Genomic DNA, 18,532 nt, shown 5'->3' with positions numbered 1-18,532 from the left:
ATCTAGCCCTCGTGGAACATATTTTATTCCAGTGAGGGAGTCACAAGGAGAAATAGGAAAAGTACACAGACAGGATAATGTCAGGTAGTAATGAAGGCTATGCTGAGAACAGACCATAGGGAAGCAGAGAGAAAGCAGGGTGACGAGGTTGGATACTCTGATGAGAGGTGATAGTGGTCTGGGAGATGGCGACAGTGGCAGAGGAGGACAGAAGGGACAAGGTTTGGAGTTTTGAAGGTAGGGCTGACAGAATTTGCCAACAAACTGGATGCAGGAAATGAGAAAATGAGAGTCGGTGGCCCAGTCTCCCAACCTCCGTCTCCCACTAGGACTCTCCCAAAGACTCAGATCCAGCAGCCAACCATCCGCTGACATCTTCCCCTGGATGTCCACACCCGCTCTGCCATTGTCCTGTGACTCGGTGAGCACACCGCCATCTAGCTGGTTGTTCAGGCCAGAGGCCCCAGTGCCCTCACAATCGGCACCGCCCACCTCCTCCACCCCCTCCTCCCTCCTGCTCCTGCCTCCCTCCTGTCTCCTGCTGGTTTTACTGTCTGAGCAATCCTCAGTCTGCGGTCTCCCCGTGCCCATGGCCACCACCCTGGCCCCATCCCTGCCTGTCTTCCCTTCCTCCTCCTGCCCCCTCCACCTCCACTCTACAGCCAGAGGGAGCCTTCCGGATCATGCCACTTCTGTTTTTCAAGCCCATTTCCTGTGGCCTTTAGGACAAAACACAAGTTTCGGCCTGGGTCACAATATCCTTCACACTGATGTCCACTCCCCTTTCCCCTGGTGCCCCAGCCACGCTGAGTAGGTGACGATTTTTCCCTGCACTTTCCCTCTCTGCTCAGGACCTTTGCACAGCTGTTTCCTTAAGCCGTCATGGGCTCCTGGCTCCCCTGCCTTCCCTCTCATCCCACCCTTTACCTGGGGCACCTTTGCCGCCTCTGAGTCTGCTCTCTGCACTCACCCGCAGCCTGTGCTTCCCTCACCACAGCCCCCACCCCCATGTTGTCCCTGTCTGTTTGTGGGCCTTTCCCTCCTCCGGGGCTAGGGCCAGGCTTGAGTGCCCGGTCCAGGGTGGCCACTGGCAAGAGAGTGAATGAGTGATGGAGAGGAGAGGGGTGGCCCATATGGAGTCTTGGGAAAGGGGGGGCGATCAGATGTGGATGCATCTCTGGGTTTACAGAGCTTTCCTGGGAGGAGGGCTCGGTCCCTGGAACAGACGGTGAGCAGCATCCGCGTGGCTCAGGCAGGGGCACCATGGGGCAAATATCACTGCCCTTGGAGTTAGGCCCACATTGAATCCTGGCTCCATGACCTGCCTGCTGGATGACCCTGGAAAAGTCACGTCCTCTCTTTGAGCCTCACTCCCTCATCTGTGAGAAGAGGACCAATAAGAAAAAGGCGGGGGGGGGGGGGGACGTGGCCGCTGGGGAGGCTGGGTGCACACAAGCAAGCTCGGTCAGTCAGCAAACACCTGCTAATGCCTGCTCCGTGCCAGGGTGCCCGCTGGGACTGGGATCCCAGGTAGCTGACCCCTGTTCTGCCCTTGAGGTGCTCCCAGTCTCATGGAGGCAGACAGCGCAGTGTGACCCCAGTGGGTGGCATAGGGGCTGAGGGAACAGAGACACTGTTTGTGTGGCCTCTGTGGTGGCTTCTCGTTACCACAGTCCTCAAGAGCAGACCTTGAGCACCCCTCTCCCCATGCCCTAGCCTGCCTCTGGTAGACATGTGGGGCCAGGCTTGTGGAGCCGGTGACTCCAGCCCAGGCATGGCGTCCCCAAGTAGGGTATCGGTGACAAGAATTACCGGATAAGGTCCAGCAGGGCGTCGGCCGAGCTCATGATGGGCTTCCCGCTCTGCTCTGTCGTCTCCTTCTGGGCCGCGCCCCCTGGGTGGATGATAGAGACCATGATGATGCCCACGATGACTGCCACGAAGGTGGTCCACAAGTAGTATGCCACGGTGAGGATGCCCAGGCGGCTGGAGGTCTTGGCATCCAGGGAGGCGAGGCCAGACATCAAGCTGCGAGAGCAACGTGGGTCAGGGTCTGAGGGCTGGTGGGGGGGACGGGCACTCAGGTGTACCCACTCACACCCCCTCCTGGCTCTGCCCAGCACCCTCAGAGTGCTGGAGGGATCATGCAACCATGGGGGACCCCCTAGCCATCCAGTCCTATGGCCCCTCCATCCTGGTTTTCTGCTCTGCTCTCTGGCCCACACCTAGAGTCACCAGCCACAGACTTTCACACCTCCAGGCCCTTGCCAGCATGTTTCCTTTGGCCGGTGTCCTATCACCAGATTCCTCCACTTCCTGAAGTGCTACTCACCGGATAAGACCAAGCTCAATGTCACGTCTCTGGCGAAATCTTCTTGGACTCCCTGCCTCTCCCCCAGAATTAGGAGCTCATGGCCTCTGTCATGACCCTGGTTGTCACTGTCTACCTGTCTCTCTCATCAGGCTGAGGACATGAGAGAAGAGGGGCAGGTCTGACTTCTCTCTGGGTCCCCAGTGCCTGCACAGAGTGAGCTCTGGGCACAGGTGGTTGCTGCAGCCTTGCTGAATGAACTCACGAATGAGAGTGAGTTAGAGCCCTGGGCTGAGTCCCCACCCTGGCTCTGCCAACCGGCTGTGTGACATCTTTGGGCCTCAGGATCCCATCTCTAAAATGGGGCCATGGTTTCTCCGAGATGTGCCACCCTGTGGCCATCCGGGTTACCCGCTGGGCCCAGATTCCCCTTCGTCACTGTGGGAGGCTGTGTTGAGGGCCCTTGTGGGTCTCCCCTCGGCTCCTCCCCACCCCTGCCTGCCTGGCCCTGGGCTCTCTGCCTGCCATCCAGGGCAGTTGGCGGGGTGGGGCAGAGAGATTAGTTAAGGAGATGCTTGTGCTTTGCTTTGCTGCCAAAAGGATTTTTCCCCAAAGCCCTTTCATTCTTTCAGATAAAGGACGTATTTGTCTGGTTTCAATCATGTAAACAAGAGTGGATAATCCCTCCCCATCCCACTCCTCTTATCTTTAGACTACTGGCAGGCAGCATCCAGGGTCAAGTTGAACCTCTCCCCACCTCAGGCTGTAGCTGCTGCCTTGAGTGCCCAGCTTTTCCCCGCTCTCTGTAGCAAAGGCTCACTCTTCTGTTAAGATACAGTTGAAGGCTCCTCCAGGAAGCTTTCCCTGATGACCAGCTGGAGCAAAGGCTCCTTCTCTGGGCTCCCCCAGGCCCTGTGCTGGCCTCTGCCCCAGCCCCCACCTCACTGAGTTGCTGACTGTTTACTGAAAGTGCCTCCAGCACTGGGCCCGGGTCTGACTCAATGTGGGGTCCACAGAGCCAGGCACGGGGCCCGGCCGCAGTGAGCTTGGTAGCAGCTTGCTGAATGAAGGAGGGAATAAATAATGAATTAATGAATGAATGTTTACAATCTCTGTTCATCCCTTGTCAACCAGTATGCCGTATGTTAGTGATGGGCTTAGGGTGGGTCTCGGACATAAATCCTGAAGGGCTCGTAACGGGATTGTGCGGGCAAGGGACACGGGAGGTTGTTCTGCAATTATTATCCATGGGAGCCATTATCCCTAGACTGGAGCCAGCACATAGGCGCAGGGCCAAGCAGTCCTTTGACCACAACGGGAATCCCCCCAGCCAAGTCCACAGGGAAGCCGTGGCCCTGAGGGGGAGACCTGCCTGAGGTCACACAGAACACTAGCGGCCAGCTGGACCAGAACTCGGGCCCCAGCTCCAGACCTGTCCTCTTTCCTTCACGTATTTATTCAAACCTTTAGCACATGCCCACTCTGTGCCATGCCCTGTGTTCACAGAAAGAAATCAGAATCGCTCCCCAACCTCAAGTTGCTCCTGGTATCGGGGGCAGGGTAGGGTCAGGAAGGAGACAGGCGGGGACACAGGCACAAGTGGACTCAAGGAACCAGGAGACAGGGTGGCTGTATTAGTAGCATAAGCAAGGGGACAAGGACGTACTGTCTTTATTCAGAGGAGGGAGGGATCATTTCTAGCTAGGAGAGTCAGGAAGGGCTTCCTGGAGGAGGGAACATCTGAGTTGGTTCTTGTGAGGAAGAGGAAGATTTGAAGATGGGGCTGATATCACAGGCAGTGAGACAGCAGAAGCCAACAGGGAGGCTGCCACGGGTGGGCACACTGGGCTGTTTAGTGTGGTCAGAGCTCAGGTCGCATTAGAGGAATGGTGATATGGGGGACACACAGATAAGGCTGTGCTCAGGAGTGGGGGTGGCCTTGAGTGCCAGGTCAAGGGGGACAGGAGGGAGAAGTGGGGTCCAGTACAGCTCATCCAGCAGAATTTCCTGGCTGCAGGACACTAAAGTGGTATTTGTAAGAGCAAACAGCTGGGACTAACCCAAGAAATCATCAGTGCAGAATTAGATTAAAAGTTACAGCATATCCATGCAATGGAGTTCTAAGCAGCCATTAGAGGTGACGGTGGCAATGGAAAGATGTTCCTACTTGATGTTAAGTGGAGGGGCGCCTGCAGGGCGCAGAGCCTCCTGTGACCGAGATCCCGTTCCAGAATGTACAGTCCAGATACGGACATCCTTGAAGGATTGTGCAGGACAGGGGCGTACATGACAATCGGATTTCAGGAAGGAGCAAAGGGCCCCTGAGAAGGCCACCCTCAGGAAGAAGAGGTCTAACTCAGGGGTGGTGCCAACTCGGGGACAGACCAGGATGTAGGAAGGGAGGGGGTGTGGGTTCTACATAGAGCAAGAGGGGACCTGATGCAGGCGCTCTGGAAAGGAGAGGGCTGATGGATAAAATGGAAAGGATTCCGACACCTGGGACCCCAGTCAGTTCCCCTCCGGAACCTCTAAACTGGGAAGGGTTCTTCTCCTGGCTGGAGAGAGAGGTGAGCCATGGAGAGGGGAGCTCGCGGGGAGGAAACTGCTGGCAGCAGCCGACAGAACAGCCAGGCTGGTGGGGGCAGCGCAGGGTGACCGCAGGTTAGCGGAGGGCAAGAAGGTCGGGAGGTTAAGTGTGAGGAAAGCCCCGGACTCCGCGTGTGGCAATGGCCACTGCAGGGACTCACGGTAACGAGAAAGGAGGTTCAAGCTGTTAAAGTGACTTTTCCATAAACAAACAAACAAATGATAAATAATAAATAAGGTGACCTTTCTGAGAACCTACAGGCTGGGGTATGGAGGCTTTGTGAGGACTCACATGGATATGCACAGAAGAAAACTCTAGAGAGTTTAATAGTAGCTATCTTTGGGTGGTGGGATTATGGGTGATTTTCATTTTGTTTTACTGTTTATTCACATCCTCTATTCTTTCCAGAATGAGCACGGCTTGCTTGTGTGAGGGAAAACACAATCCCTTGAGTAGCCGGCAGCCACAGAAACCATAAATTGTCTGGAGCTTAACTGTCTGCAAACACTGGAACATCCACCTCACTTGATCCTTAAAAAATATTCTAACTCAGCGTTGCCCTATAGAATCGCAATGTAGGCCACAATTTTAAAATTTTAAATTTCCTAGTAGTCACATTTTTATTTTTTAATTTTTTAAATGGTTTGTTTGTTTGTTTTTGAGAGAGAGAGAGAGCGCAAGCAGGGGAAGGGCAGAGAGAGAGGGAGACACAGAATGTGAAGCAGGCTCCAGGCTCCGAGCTGTCAGCACAGAGCCCGATGCGGGGCTTGAACTCACGAACTGTGAGATCATGACCTGAGCCAAGGTCAGATGCTTAAGTGATTGAGCCACCCAGGCACCCCAAAAATTTTTTAAACTGAAAAAAAAGGTGAAATTCATTTTTTGTGAAATTGATTTTAATAATTTAGCTTTATTTAACCCAGTATATCCAAAATATTACCATTTCAATGTGTAATCAATATAACAATTTCTACACTGCTTCAGGTTTAAAATTTTTAAAGTAATTTTTTAAAAAGTTAAGTTCCTCAGTTGTAGTAGCTGCATTTCAGGGGTTCAATAACTACTTATGACAAGTGGCTACCTTATTGGACTGCACAGTTTGAGTTACAGAGAAGGGAAATAAAACTCAGGGAGGTGGAGATATTTGGCCAAGCCACCCAGCTGGTAAGCTGTAGAGTCAGGCGTGGAACAGGGGTTTCTGATTCAGAACGCTGTGGGGCTTCCTCCACTCTCATTGCCTCTCCACGGGACAGACTTGGTTTAACTCCTGGGGAAGAAAAGTGTCTTCTAGTTTTGGCTGACCATGATTTTAATGTGATACAGTCCATATAATGCATCTGTAGTTCAACTCTCAGTGTTGACGACTTGTCCCATGGTAGATTTGTGGTGGTGAGATTCCCATCTTTGGAAGTATCCAAGTGGACCTTGGATGGCCACCTGTTTGAATGCTAGATCGAGGCTTCTAGACTGAGTGGGAGGTTCCTCACGAGGCTCCAATGTCCTTTTTGGCTCTGTAATTTACAGGGAGGGGAGAATAGGTAACCTTACCTTACCTACTCCCAGCCTGGCTGGGTACTCCGTGGAGCATGATCCCTGCAGGCCCTGGGGAAGAGCCTCACGGAGCTGAGAGGTCTGGGATTCCCTCTCGAGCCATCTGGCCACCACCCAGAGCCCAGGGATTGTGGATCAAGAGATTACACTGATTGGGAAGCAGGCTGGGCTCAAGGGCCCAGCCTGTTTCAATCTGGTAACTGCTTCACTTGCAGGGGTGGGGGAAGGGAGGAAGCAGCTGCCAGGCTCCTTACTGAGGAAGCAAAAGGCTGTTTACTGACCCTCATTTGGTTGTAACGCCAACTGCTAAGGTAGGTATCGTGACCCCTCTTGCCACCAGGAGGCACCCACTGCTGCCCGTGCCCCGCACTGTGGACAGTGGACAGACTACCTGGACTGCTGGGGGGGGGGAGGGCCTCCCCGTTTGAAGTCCTTGGTGGCTCCCCACTGCCCTCAGAACTGTGCACACTCCTTCATGCCTTGGGTCCAGTGTGGCCTCAGTCTCGTGCTCCTCACCTGTGCGCTCTGGCCACCCTGGCCTCCTGCTGCTCCCTGAACCACCTTTGCATGGTTATTCCTTCAACCTGGAACTCTCTATGCCCCCTTTTCCACCCCACACACATTTCCCCAACCTGATACATTTCCACCTGCCTTTCCACAGTCAGCCTAGATGTCACTTCCTCTATCTGGGAAGACATCCTTGAGGGGTCACCTCACCCTCTGCGCCAGGGAACCCCGTGCTTCCCAGTTTGTTACGGGGCACTTTGCTGGTATGCTCACCTCTGACTCTCCAGGGCCCAACCAACAATCCAGCATACGACAGGCTGGCAGGGAATGAGTGCTAGAGAAGCAGTGAGGAACCCAGTCCCCTTGCCCCTGCCCCTCCCGCATTCCTTTCCTGTCCCCTCCTACTGCTACTCTCATCTTTCCAGTCTCCACTCGGGCACCACCTCTCTGAAGGGCCCCTTGAGCCCACCTGGGTAGGCTAGGCAGCTCCTGTAGGTTCCCACATTTATCCCTCAATAGCCGGGAGCCCTTGTCAAGTTCCTGAGCCTCTGGGTGCCTCAATTTCCACTGGAGGATAAAATGGAGGTAAATGATGGTTCGTTGTGAGGGTAAATCTAGGTTTAGAACAGTGCCTGGTACATAATAAATATTCAATACACTGCAATTATTAGCATTTGCTCTGCAATGTCATTGTCTCTTAAGTGACGGCCTGCCCCAGCAGACTGTGAGCTCCTCCAGGGAAGGTTTGAATCTGGCTCGGTTCCAGGTCCTCGAAGCCCAGGACCTGGCTTAGCCTGGGTGCAGCTTTGCTGATGTGTGTGATGTCAAACCAGGGTGCAATTCTAGACGAGACTGTTAAAAGGACGCCTTAGGTCTGATGACCATAAGCATCCATTGTGGGTTCCCAGCTTTGGTCCTCTTGCCAGGTTTAGGGGATGCCTCTGGCACTGTGTGTCTGTGTGATGTCAAGGCAGTTGGCACCAGAACTTTTGGGAACAGATGGGAGCTTTTGGGAGTGACTCTCTGAGGCAGTGCCCTCTCCCGAGTGAAGAGAATCTGAGAGGGTCCCTTGAGGTGTGCTTCAGGGCTGTTCCCTCTGCCTCTCCTTCCTGGTCATTTTTATCAATGGCTTGGCCAAGGCCACTGACAGCATGTGGATCAGATTTGTAGACGACAGCTAATGTGTTGGATGAGGGAGTTGGGACTAAGCAGACCCCAGCAGGCTGGGACCATGGGCCAAGTCTGACATGATGAAACTGAGGACGGACGCGTGTTGGGCCAGACCTGGTTTCCACAGCTGGGAGAGCACAAACTCTGGGCGGGATTTGGGGGTGGGGGTTGTGGGGGGTGCTGAGCCACAGCAGCAGCAAGCGGGGAGGGGACTTTGGGGTGTGTTTGCTGCTAGCTTGCTGAGACAGCTGGGGAACGGGGCTGCCGAAGGGCTGGTGGGCCTCTGGCTGTGGGGCCAGAAGCCTGGGCAGCTTGTCGAGAAGGTCATGGACTTGCCCTGACATGGAGACCCACTGGGAAAAGGGCAGGGGAGGGAGGTGTGTGTTACAGCTGGGGTAGGTGGCATTGACAGAGATGCAGGCCTGGGGAAGCAGCTGAGGGGGCAGGGGCTGTGGGGGGGAATGCTGGGACTGGGGGGGGGGGGAGAGCTATAGGGAAGGAGATTTCAGCTCAGCACTAGGAATAACTTTCTGCCCTGGAATGGACCACCTTGAGAAGTAGTGAACTCCCAGTCACTGGAGGTGTGCAAGCAACTTGCTAAGGCCACCCAATAAGTAGACAAAAACCCTGGTCCACTAGTATGACAACATCCATAGTCACAACAACCTGGCACTAGGATGTCAGAGACAGGAAGCCCCATGGCCAAGTCCTTGGGCTCTGGCCTCAGCTGACCCAGTCATGGAGGCTCCCCCAAACAGGCCCCAGGGTGCAGCTGCAGGGAGTCTATCAGAAAGGCAGCTGGAAGGAGGCATCTGGGGGTCCATGACAATCCCTTCAGCCCTTCCAAGCATCATGCCTTGCTGTTCCCCCCCCCCCCCCCGAGCAGATGACAGGCCCAGCAGCTAACAGCAAGTGCCACGTTAGCGCCACGTTACTCTTCCCAGATGGCTCTGCCACACCCTCACCCTCAAGCCAACTCCTTCTACGACCTGAGGCAGGGTGCCCAGACTCCCACTTGGCTAAAGATGGGATCATCTGGACCTGGTACCCCCTACCAAGGGCACAAATTTCTCTACTGCCTCTGCCTGCACATTTCCAAGGACAGAGAACCCACTACCTTCTGTCAGCTCCTCCATATGGGCTAGCTATGCTTATTAGAAAGTCCTTCCTGGTGCCAGAATGAAATCCACCTCCAGGGAAGAGAATTCCCCATTCTGGGCCCAGCTCTGTCCTCTGGAGCTACACACACCAAAGTTCTTTGGTTCCATTTTAGATGCTGTGAGCTTGGAGTGCAGAAGTGGGGTGGGAAAAGGACGAGGGACCGGAGGGGGGCAGGCACAGAGCCAGGCATGGGTCTGTGTCTAGTGGGACACTGCTGTCTTGTCATCCCCAACTGCCCTCTGAAGGTCCCTCCTTCCCAGGCCCCTGGGCACCAGGACAATGCTTAACTGGGGCTTGCAAATAACATGCTCACAGATAATGTGCAAGTAACAAGCTTCAACTGAATCAAAAGTAAAATCTGGAGGAGCTAAAGCTGCAGCCCTCAGAGCTCACAGTCTGACCATTGACCATTCTCAACCACTTGAGGAAGGCTGTATTCCCAAGTGTAATAAGGGTCAAGTCCAGTTCCTGATTCCATGAGAGCTGAACTTCTACCCCTTTCTTTCCACTAGGCAAAGAATATCAGGTGTGAGGGAGCCAGAGTGCTCCCGTGGAGGATGACTACTCTGCTCTACCATTAGGAACAACTTCCTTGGGATGCCTGGTTATGACCGGTGCCACCGTGCCATGGTAAGGAGCCCCACTCCAGAGGAAGGAAAAACCACCCCACACCGCAGAGTAAGGGAAGATAGGTCTCCTGCCTCCTCTCCCTCTACCAGGGGGGCTCCTGGTGTCTACCCACCAAGGACTCAGGCTGGGCAGCCCAAATGAAGCTTTCTCCACGTCAAATGAGACCCTCCCAGTGCGATGGTTCTCCACAAAGAAGGATAGTAGGAGTTTTTCAAAACCTCCCGCACATCCCCAGACTCTAATGTGTTCCCAGCCTGCCCCATGTTGAAAACTTTCTCCGGGTGTTCTGGTTCCCAGAAATGAATGAGGTGAGTTTCTGGTCCTCAAGGAACTCCATCCAGTTGGTGGAAAGACCTTCATCTGGACAACACAGAACCCTGCGTCATGGCTATGATTGGCAGGGGCCAGACGCAGGATTTGGCCTAGCCTGGGAACCCAGGCTTCCCAGAGGAGGTGGCTGCTGAATGGATCCTTGCAGGATGAGTAGGAATTCTTTACCATGAGGGGGAAAGACAAGAGAGTCTGCGATGGGTGATAAAATTGGGGAGGTTTTTGGAGTCACCGGACTGATGGTCTAACCCCACCCGCAGCCCACAGCTGGGCTATGTTCCCCTTCTTGATGAGTAAGGCGGTCAGCTGACTGGGCAAGAGGGCCAAGGACAGAATCCCAGAGCTCCCATCTGAGAGGTCAGCTGAGCTCTGCTAAGAAAAGTTGCCCCACGGCTTGAGGGGAGGAGCCAGGACACAGGCTGCCCGTTCCTCCAGCCTCCCTCCCACTTGCTATGTGCTGGGGAGCCCGGACAGCTGCCCCCTGAACACCGGCTTCCAAACCAGACTTCAACAGCCACTCGGCCCAGGACCATCTCCAATAAGTTAGAACGTGGGTGTTTGGGAGTTTTCTGCCAAGCTAGAGTTCCTCAGGAAGGGGGAGAAGGGAGTGTTAGGTTTCTTTGGCCAAACATGATTTCCTGATTCTAAGAAAAATCAGTTTCAAATTTTTACAAGAAATGGAAAGGAAAACAATAAATACAAAGGAATGCACATGCACACACATACATGCACACCATATGCACATGTAAAGACACACACCACGCAGTCACACACAAACCCACACACGCACTTGGATTTCTTTGCTGTGATGTGAAGCCTACAAAACATTCTGCCATGTTCGGCATCAGTGAATCACAAACACATGGATTCAGTTTCCCTTGAATGATGCCTGGTTTAAGAAATTGAAGGATGAGGGGAGAGGAGGGTTTGGCAAAGAGCAAATAGAGAATTGGAGGCCCTCGCTGGATCCAGATGCTGGGCTGACCCACCCCTGCTTTCTGGTGTCGCCTGTCTGGGGATGTGTGAAAACAAGGCTCAGTTGACTCCCCAAGCTTAGAAGCAAATGGTGGGGCCTTGATGGGCCACCAAAAAACAAAAATAAGAAAGAACCTGCTGGGAACTGTTTTGTAAATTTGCAGGTGGCATCGTGCCTATTCTATGGCCGAGGCCAAGAGTGTGGTAAATAATAGAACTCGAGGTAAGTCTGGAGTCGTGGGACAGAGTGATGCCCCAAAAGGATATCCAGCAGCATCCTAAGTGTCAAGTGAAAGGAAAAGGGCTTCACAAACTCTGTTCCAGCCCAAGTGCAAGATGAAAACAAGATTATGGAGATGAGGGTACAGCATGGACAATTCTTATGACATCACATTGAGTGAAAAAGAAAAAAGAAGAAGCACCTAGATTTCTTTTTGCAGAAAGTAACAGTAAGGTATCCTCCAAGAATGTAAAGGAACAGAAAATTGCCAGTACTCTTTGAGATAAACTGTATATTAAAAGGAAAAGGGATCGGAGTAGTGACAGGTGCTATCACTGAGAGGAAACAGGAAAGGAAGGCCCCCAAGGCTCCAAAGGCTTGACTTTTCTAGTGGAAGAGGCGTAATTCACATGGGATCAATCAGCAGTGGGGCACAGAGAAGAGCGCTGAGAGCTGCAAAGCCCTCAGGACCTACCCAAGCACCACCCATGGGAGGGGAGCCCTCATTCAAGGGCTTTGACAATGCTGTGGCAGGTCCTAACCATCAGACTACTGCTAGGCCAATGTGACGGGAGGCGGGATTTTCTAAATTTTGTCTGAGGCTTCTTCTATAGTCTCCTTGCAGCCGACTTAATTTTTGGAAAACATTTTCAAATGGCAAATATAAGGTGAGAAGGCACACTTAGTCCAGGGGAAAGGAGAGACTTTGTGGGTTGACGGACACATCTTAAGACCTTGAGACTTTAAGAGCTGCATGCAGAGTTATGAAAGGGTGCATCAGTTTGCATGAGAGGCCCAGGAGCCTTCTGAGAGAAAAGAGACTAAGATCCCAACCCCTGCTCCCTGTGATTTGAAGTTAGGGTCAGGGTATACCAGGGTGCCTATGACCACGATCTGCTGGCACTAAAAGTCCCCAGGGCTAATGCAACAGTGGGGAAAAAGGGACCAGAGCTCAGGGCATGGCTGCCTTGAGGAACAACGACTGGGCACTTCAGTGGGTCTAGGAGCCAGAGCAGGAATATGCACCTGCAGTGTGCCGACTTGAACCAGACCATGCAGGACCTGTGTTCAACAGCGACACCATGCGGTAGGAACCAGAGCAGCAGGGCTAGAGGTAAGATCCAATGTTCTGTTCCATCTACTTGGCTGGAAGCTCACCGAAGGAAATAAGCTGACTTTGGCCAATAGTACAGCCTCAAGAGGAAGACACTAGGCTTCCCGCTGTACAGAGGAGTAGGACTATATTCAGCCTATTCAGTTCTGAAGTCAGTACATAAAGCAAAAACCAAGTATAATTAAATTTGCCTTGAAGGTCCCTTAAGTTGCCCATGAAGTTGAGGAGGCATAGTTTTATATAAGTTCACTCAAGGCAGTTTTCTTCCCGACTTGAAATGGGTTTGCTGTTTCTTTAGGTGAACACCAGCTGAAGCAGTCTGCGTACTCAGAAGCCATGATGTAAAGGGGAAAAAAACAAACCCAATCTCCTCTTCATGCCCTAGAATCACAATTGCTGCAGGGAGAGGCTCACACTTTGAGAGGCACATGGGGACCAAGACTGGCTTAGTGCAAAGCACACCCACCTCAAGAGCACAGCTCTTTGAATGGGAGCAGCCTCCTCCTCCTTTAAATTATTTTTCTCTGTTTCCCACAGCGTATGTAACTGATTTTGTTTAAGTTAAATGCACATATGATGGGACTCCACCAGGTGGGACCCAGAAAATAACTAAAGTGGCAAACCTGAAGTCACACTGGTTTTACAATTAAAAACTCAAATTGTCCTGCGGGCAAACATGTAACCAGTGGGTTCCCCAAGTGGTGAGGCTACAGGGAGAAACGCTCTGGCCAGACTGTGCGCACCTGTGCTCCTTAGCAGTTATATGTATAACCAGTCGTATGTATAACTTTGTGAATGAATAAGTTGGCATTTGGTTTATTTGGTTGCCTCCTGTCAGCATCAGAGGACTGGCCCAGCCAGCTCAGGGGCTCAGATGAGGGTGAGCTTCTGAAGCAGTCAGCCAAGGACTACACCCTACACCCTGGGCTTCATGATTCACTACTAAGAATAAGAGCAAACATTTATAGGGAAAAAAGATAACAGTGGCAGAATTAAGACTGAAGGGTAATGGGGGATTTTTTCCCTCAATTATCTAAAGTGTCTAGAAGTATAGAATTTTATTTATTTATTTTTAATTTTAGACACACAGAGAGGGAGCACAAGCAGGGGAGAGGGGAGGAGGGAGAGAGAGAGAGACAGTGAGAATATTAAGCAGGCTCCATGCTCAGTATGGAGCCTGATGTGGGGCTCGATCCCACGACCTGGAATCATGACCTGAGCCCAAATCAAGAGTCAGATGCTCAACCAACTGAGCCACCTAGGTGCCCCTATAGAATGTTTTAAATACAAAAAAATATTTAAAGGCAACTCCTAACCATCCTCCAAGCGTCAGTTCAAATGTTGGTCATGAAACTTCCCTGAATTCTGCCTTAGCTGCCCTTCCACTGCTCTTAACCCATTTAATATTCATTTATTAGGTACCTGCTCTATAGTAGGCCCTGGGATGTTCCTGTAAAAGAGATAGAGAAATTTATTTTCTTTTCAAAAAATTTTTTAACACTTACTTATTTTTGAGAGACCGATCACAAGCAAGGGAGGGGCAGAGAGAGAGGGAGACACAGAATCTGAAGCAGGCTCTAGGTTTGAGCTGTCAGCACAGAGCCTGATGTGGGGCTCGACCCCATGAACCATGAGATCATGACCTGAGCTGAAGTTGGATGCTCAATTGACTGCACCACTCAGGTCCCCCGAGAAACTTATTTTCTTCAGAATTATTTTTATAGTAAGAGAGTTGTCCTTGTTTAGAAGAAATTCCTCGATAAGCTACTTGGACCAAGAGCTGAGCAGCACCCCACCCCGCCCCAGTCCAAGAGCAGGGCATGCGTGGAAATGACTTGTAAAAGACAAGGAGGACAGGATTTCTGGCTGGTCTTGGAATAGGGGTAGAGAGAAGGGAGGTGGGGAGAGAGAAAGAAAGAAGTGGATACACCCTAAATTGACCCTCCAATGATCCACACCCTTGTATACTCTCCCTCCCTAAGTGTAGGTGGGATCTGGAACTCGCTTCTAACTAATAGAATATGGCAAAGGTGATGGGATGTCACTCCTGTGATTATGCTATAAAGGACTGTCTCAGAAGACTGGAGAGTGAGGGATCCTCCTTCTTGCCTTGATGAAGCAAAAAATTATGTTGGGAATTGCCTTTGGCGAGAGCCAGCAGGCAGAGAACCACAGGTAGCCTCTAGGACTCAAAGGTGGCCTCCAGCTGATAGCCATTAAGGAGGGGGGCCCTCAGACAAACAGCCACAAGGAAATGACTTCTGCCACCAACTCAAATGAGCTTGGAAATAGATTCTTCCCCAGCCAAGACTTCAGAGGAGAACACAGCTCAGCTTACACTTTGCAGCCTCATGAGACCCCGAGCAGAGGATCCAACTAAGCTATGCCTGGGATTCTGAGCCACAGAAAGTGGTAGATAATAAATGGGGGTTGTGTTAATTGGCTAAGTTTGTGGTAATTTGTTCCATAGTAATAGATAACGAATGTACAGAGAGAGAGAGAGAGAACCACGAGATGGCTGAAGGGCTTACACTTCTCAGTGTAATCCTTACCTGTGATCTTGCTCCCAACTGTCAATGAAAATTGCTAAATTTATGTACTGTTTGAAGCAGGGATATGTGTGTGCATGGGAGACTGACGAAGGCTGTCCCCTGACTAGTTGCAGGAATGCGAGGGCAGAGCAGAGCCAGAGGTAGTGAGCACTAGGGTTCATGGAGGTTGAGGAGACTTCGACACCCATCACACGGGGAATGGCTCTGGGCACAGGTGACATGTGTGTGCCGTGTGGACGTGCATGGCACCTCGTCCACGTGCCTGGGAAGGCTGCCATGAACACAGGTGTGCAGGACTCAGACCTACATGCAGGTCTGTATCAGTGTTCCCAGGTGTGCCTGAGTCCAGAGAGACTTTCCAGAGAAAGTGACATGTAAGCTGCAGGTGCTAAGTGAAAGCGCGAAGGAAGAACAGGTCACCCAAAGGGGTTGCCTGCTGAGAGCAAAACGGGTGCAAAACAGGTTCATGAAACATCTCATCTGGGCCTTGGAGAAGCCTTAATAAGTTAGAGAAAACATGCTACATTCATAATAGATCAGGAGATATGCTGGGTGCTCCAAGTACATGATCTTATTTCATTCTGAGAATAACCCTGTGAGAGAGGTGGGTGTTGTCCCCATTTTACAGGGATGGTCACTAAGGCTCAGATGCTGGGACTTGATCAGGGTCACACGTCCAGTAAGTGCTCTTCCCCTGGAGTCTCCTGCAGATTCTCAGCCACACCTACCAGTACTGTTTGCTCACCTCCCTCATTGCAAATTAGGAAGCCACAACTGGCCAAGGGGAGGTTGCACTCAGCTGGACTATGGCATGCCTGTCTGAGGAGGGGGCTCAGGCCAGGTGCTGGTTTGGAGTGGATTCTAGAGACAAGATGTCCAAGAGCTGGAAGATGCTAGGCTGTGGGAAGACTGACTGAGCTGGGCTCCAACCCAGGCTGGCTCGAGTTGGGCCTCCTTTCTCTAAAACAAAGTGTTTCTGTGACTGTCCCCTTTCCAGATGGTGAGACTCCTGAAGGCAGGCATAGGATCTTATCATCCTTTGTGTCAACTGCCCACCATTACCACCCATATTTCTTTATACCTCATCATCCCCCTTTGCTCGTCTATTCATTTTCTGTCTCCTGCAAAAATCTGTTACACTGACCACCACCATTGACAAGGGGGACAATGAACCCGACCCCCTCCCAGTATCTCACATAAAAACACAGTGATGCACATGGTCCTTCTCCATGGAGGGGTCACAGCAACTGGTGACCTTGGCAGAGGGAATTTCTGGCCTAGGAGTGGCTCATCCAGATAGGAATGCTGTTTCACTACTGTACAAAAACGGGGTCTGTACCCCATCATGTGGTGTGCCAGCTGTGACTGTGAATTCATTGAACTAACAATACTGAGTATACCCAGGGTTATGAGCAGCACCTGCGGTGGAGACCGGTCATCATCAATCGTTATTAATAAATAAAGAGCTGGGGGAACTGCACACGGCACCTTGAGCTAGGTCTTGCACGCAGAGTGAGGCTTTAATTGGGAAGAGAAGAGGGCATTCGTGGAAGGAGGAACAACGGGAGCAAAGGTATGGAGGCAGAAAAGCATGCGGCCCACTTAGGGGCTCCTGACATAACCAGCCTGATCCCAGGGATGTGGCATAGGAACGGGGTGGCAGGTTCTGCTGATACAGAGGTGGCCTGGCACCCAGAATTGCAGGTTATCGGACCTGGGAGCAAATGTGCCTTAATGTGTATCCTCCCACTGCCCTGGAGCGGTTACTCTGCAGAAAATCCCTGACCTCTGAACTGTCGAGGCAGCTCTGGCGATTTTGCTCTGCCCTGAGTGGTCACATGGGAGTGGCTGCTCCTGGAGGACAGGGATCACAGCCTTGAAGTGTCCAGGAGCAAGCGCTCGGGGAACTGTGGACGACCGATGGATGGATGGATCACAGTTGAAGCTAAAGGAAGGTGAGTTCAAGGACAGAGGGTTTGGGGCTTAGAAATGTGTCATTTTTTCCCCCTTAAGAAGGTTCAATTCTCCCTTAGTAGGAGAATATGAAAGCACTTCCATTTTTCAGTGACACAGTTGCTCTGCATGAGCCCAAACTGTATAATAAACAAAGGAAATGTGTGAACACACACTGGCTTTTCTCAAGTTAATACCGCATTCCATTCCCAGCCCAGAGAAAGCACTTCTGTCTAGTGAGAGACAGGACTTGGAGAGCTGGACAGGCCCTTAGTCGCTAGGTAAGCTGGGTAAACCAAGGCCCAGAGTGAAGGTGCCTTACCTAAGATCATGTGATAATTTGTGGTAGCAGCATGTCTAGGTCCCAGGTCTCTGACTGACTCCAGGCCTTTTTAAAAGTCAAATGACTTGCCCAAGATCACACAGCCAGAAAACAACAGCGCCAGGGTGGGAGCCCAGGTCTGTGGGACTCCAAGTCCATGCAAACCCTCTGTCTTTGAGGTATTTCTGTTCTGAGTACGTGGTGACACCTGGGCAGTAAAGGACGGTCATGGCAAAGGACCATAGAGCCACCTAACAGGATTCCTGCGCCTTATATCATAATAAATCCAGGGAAAAAGGAGAAAAGAGAAGAGTCTTCTGCTTCTTCCATTGACACACTTACCTAGCTGTCATGTAACCATCTGTTTTCTCCCTCACAGCCTGTGAGCTCTGCCAGGACTGACCCTCATTGATCTCTATATGTGCAGCACCCAGGACAGGGTCAAGTGCCCAGAGAGCACAATGCCTGATTGTTGAATTCCTTCACTGATTCACTTGACAAGTATTAAGGAGTACCTACTATGTGCCAGGCACTTGGCTAGGTCCAGAGTGGAACCTCAGCAGACTACTGTCTCTGCCTTTACAGACTTTATGGTCCTGTGGGAGATCAAGAAACAAGCAAACAAGTGAATACATACAGGAAAACAGTGGATGGTAGGGCTGTGCCGGGAAAGGAATAGGGTGTGGTGAGGCAGAGTGAAGGTGGTGGTGAGGGGGACGGGTGGGGCAGGCCTTTCTAAGGCAGTGACGGTGACATGGAGATCTAAAGAAGAGGAAGAGGAGGGGGAAATGGGTGATGGGCCTTGAGGAGGGCACTTGTTGGGATGAGCACTGGGTGCTGTATGTAAACGTTGAATCATGGGAATCTACCCCCAAAACCAAGAGCACACTGTATACACTGTATGTTAGCCAACTTGACAATAAGTTATATTAAAAAAAAAAAAAGATCAAGAGGAAGAGATATGAAGTGTTGGAGGCAGAAGGAACAGCATGTGTGGAGACCCTGAGGTGGGGGAGGTTTCGGTCTGGTCTAAAAGGCCAGTGGGACTGGAGTGAGTGGGGCCTGGCATGAGGTGGGTTGCAGGCAGGGAAGGATCAGGCAGGGCCTCTGAGATCAGGGTAAGGGCGGGAGAGTTTGTTCTAAATGCCA

At 51.7% G+C, this 18,532-nt stretch overlaps 1 protein-coding gene across 6 annotated transcripts in view; it reads right to left on the bottom strand.

Moving 5' to 3' along the window:
- The window catches only part of SLC1A7 (solute carrier family 1 member 7), a 44,387-nt gene that overhangs the window by 17,853 nt on the left and 8,002 nt on the right, over window positions 1-18,532 (bottom strand). For all 6 annotated transcript variants that reach the window (XM_060626275.2, XM_078451898.1, XM_078451899.1 and 3 more), the window contains one exon: window positions 1,813-2,028. In XM_060626275.2, coding sequence (XP_060482258.1) covers window positions 1,813-2,028 — 216 coding nt within the window. The remainder of the gene's footprint in view (window positions 1-1,812; window positions 2,029-18,532) is intronic.

This window comes from Panthera onca, chromosome C1 (assembly GCF_046562875.1).
Source record: "Panthera onca isolate mPanOnc1 chromosome C1, mPanOnc1 haplotype 2, whole genome shotgun sequence".
Taxonomy (NCBI): Eukaryota; Metazoa; Chordata; class Mammalia; order Carnivora; family Felidae; genus Panthera; species Panthera onca.
The sequence above is the reverse complement of the archived record's forward strand: the minus strand, read 5'-3'. Positions and strand labels throughout refer to the sequence as shown.